The 821-nt window shown below is 31.5% G+C and overlaps 1 protein-coding gene across 1 annotated transcript; it reads left to right on the top strand.

Moving 5' to 3' along the window:
* Positions 1-293: 293 nt before the first annotated feature.
* Positions 294-521, top strand: BDCG_17523 (uncharacterized protein; the record flags this gene model as incomplete). Its single annotated transcript, XM_045426634.1, has 1 exon — positions 294-521. One exon carries the CDS (start codon positions 294-296, stop codon positions 519-521), a length of 228 nt encoding a protein of 75 aa, XP_045282123.1.
* Between the last annotated feature and the right edge of the window lie 300 nt (positions 522-821).

Here is an 821-nt window from a genome sequence, read left to right as displayed (position 1 = left end):
GAAGAAGACAGTGAAGAGTCTTATGCAGCAGCAGTGAGATCAGGAGAAGTTCTGAGAATGATTTAAGACTAAGATGAAGAGAGAGAGAGAGAAGAAGAGTATTACTGTAAATAAGCAGCAGTAGAAGAAGATTAAGAGAGTGTTAAAGTAAGAGATAAAGAAGTTAAAACTGATAAGTTTTTTATTTATTGAGAGATAACAATTTTTGATAACACTTCTATTCTCTAATTAATTAGCAGGAGCTGGCAGAGAAGAAGGGAATTAAGGCCTTGTTCAGGTCTTGAATACACTTCATGATTCAGAACATTGAGAAGGCAGCCCTGCTCTCTGAGCATGTCAATCTGCTTGCTACTGAGGTGGAACCCGAGACAGTAGACCAGGAAATGCAGGATTTTGAGGTGCAGGTTGACCTGGCTGAGAAGGAGCAGCAGAAACCCTTCCCTGAGAAGGCAGTGAAGAGAGATTTTGAGATGATTATTATCTCAGATAAGGAGAAGAAGGAGAAGAAGAATGAGAAGTGAATTATAAAGAATGATAAGAAGAATGAGAAAGAGAAGAAAGATGATGAATAGAAAAAGTTTTTTTCTTTTTATATTAGTTAGTTTAGTTATAAGTTCATAATTATTAATAATTGAAATTAATTTTGAGTTTTTAAAAATTATTGTACAAGTTGTAATCAAGTCAGGAACAATATATATATATATATATATATTTAACTATCATGATTCACAAATCACTATAATATATAAGTATCAACATTTTTTCAACATTGATATTTACAATATTAATATATTTTTAATGATATTATCTGATAACACAAT

The sequence above is a fragment of the Blastomyces dermatitidis genome (genome assembly GCF_000003525.1).
Source record: "Blastomyces dermatitidis ER-3 genomic scaffold supercont1.8, whole genome shotgun sequence".
In the NCBI taxonomy this organism is placed as follows: Eukaryota; Fungi; Ascomycota; class Eurotiomycetes; order Onygenales; family Ajellomycetaceae; genus Blastomyces; species Blastomyces dermatitidis.
This window is presented reverse-complemented; position numbering and strand designations above follow the sequence as displayed.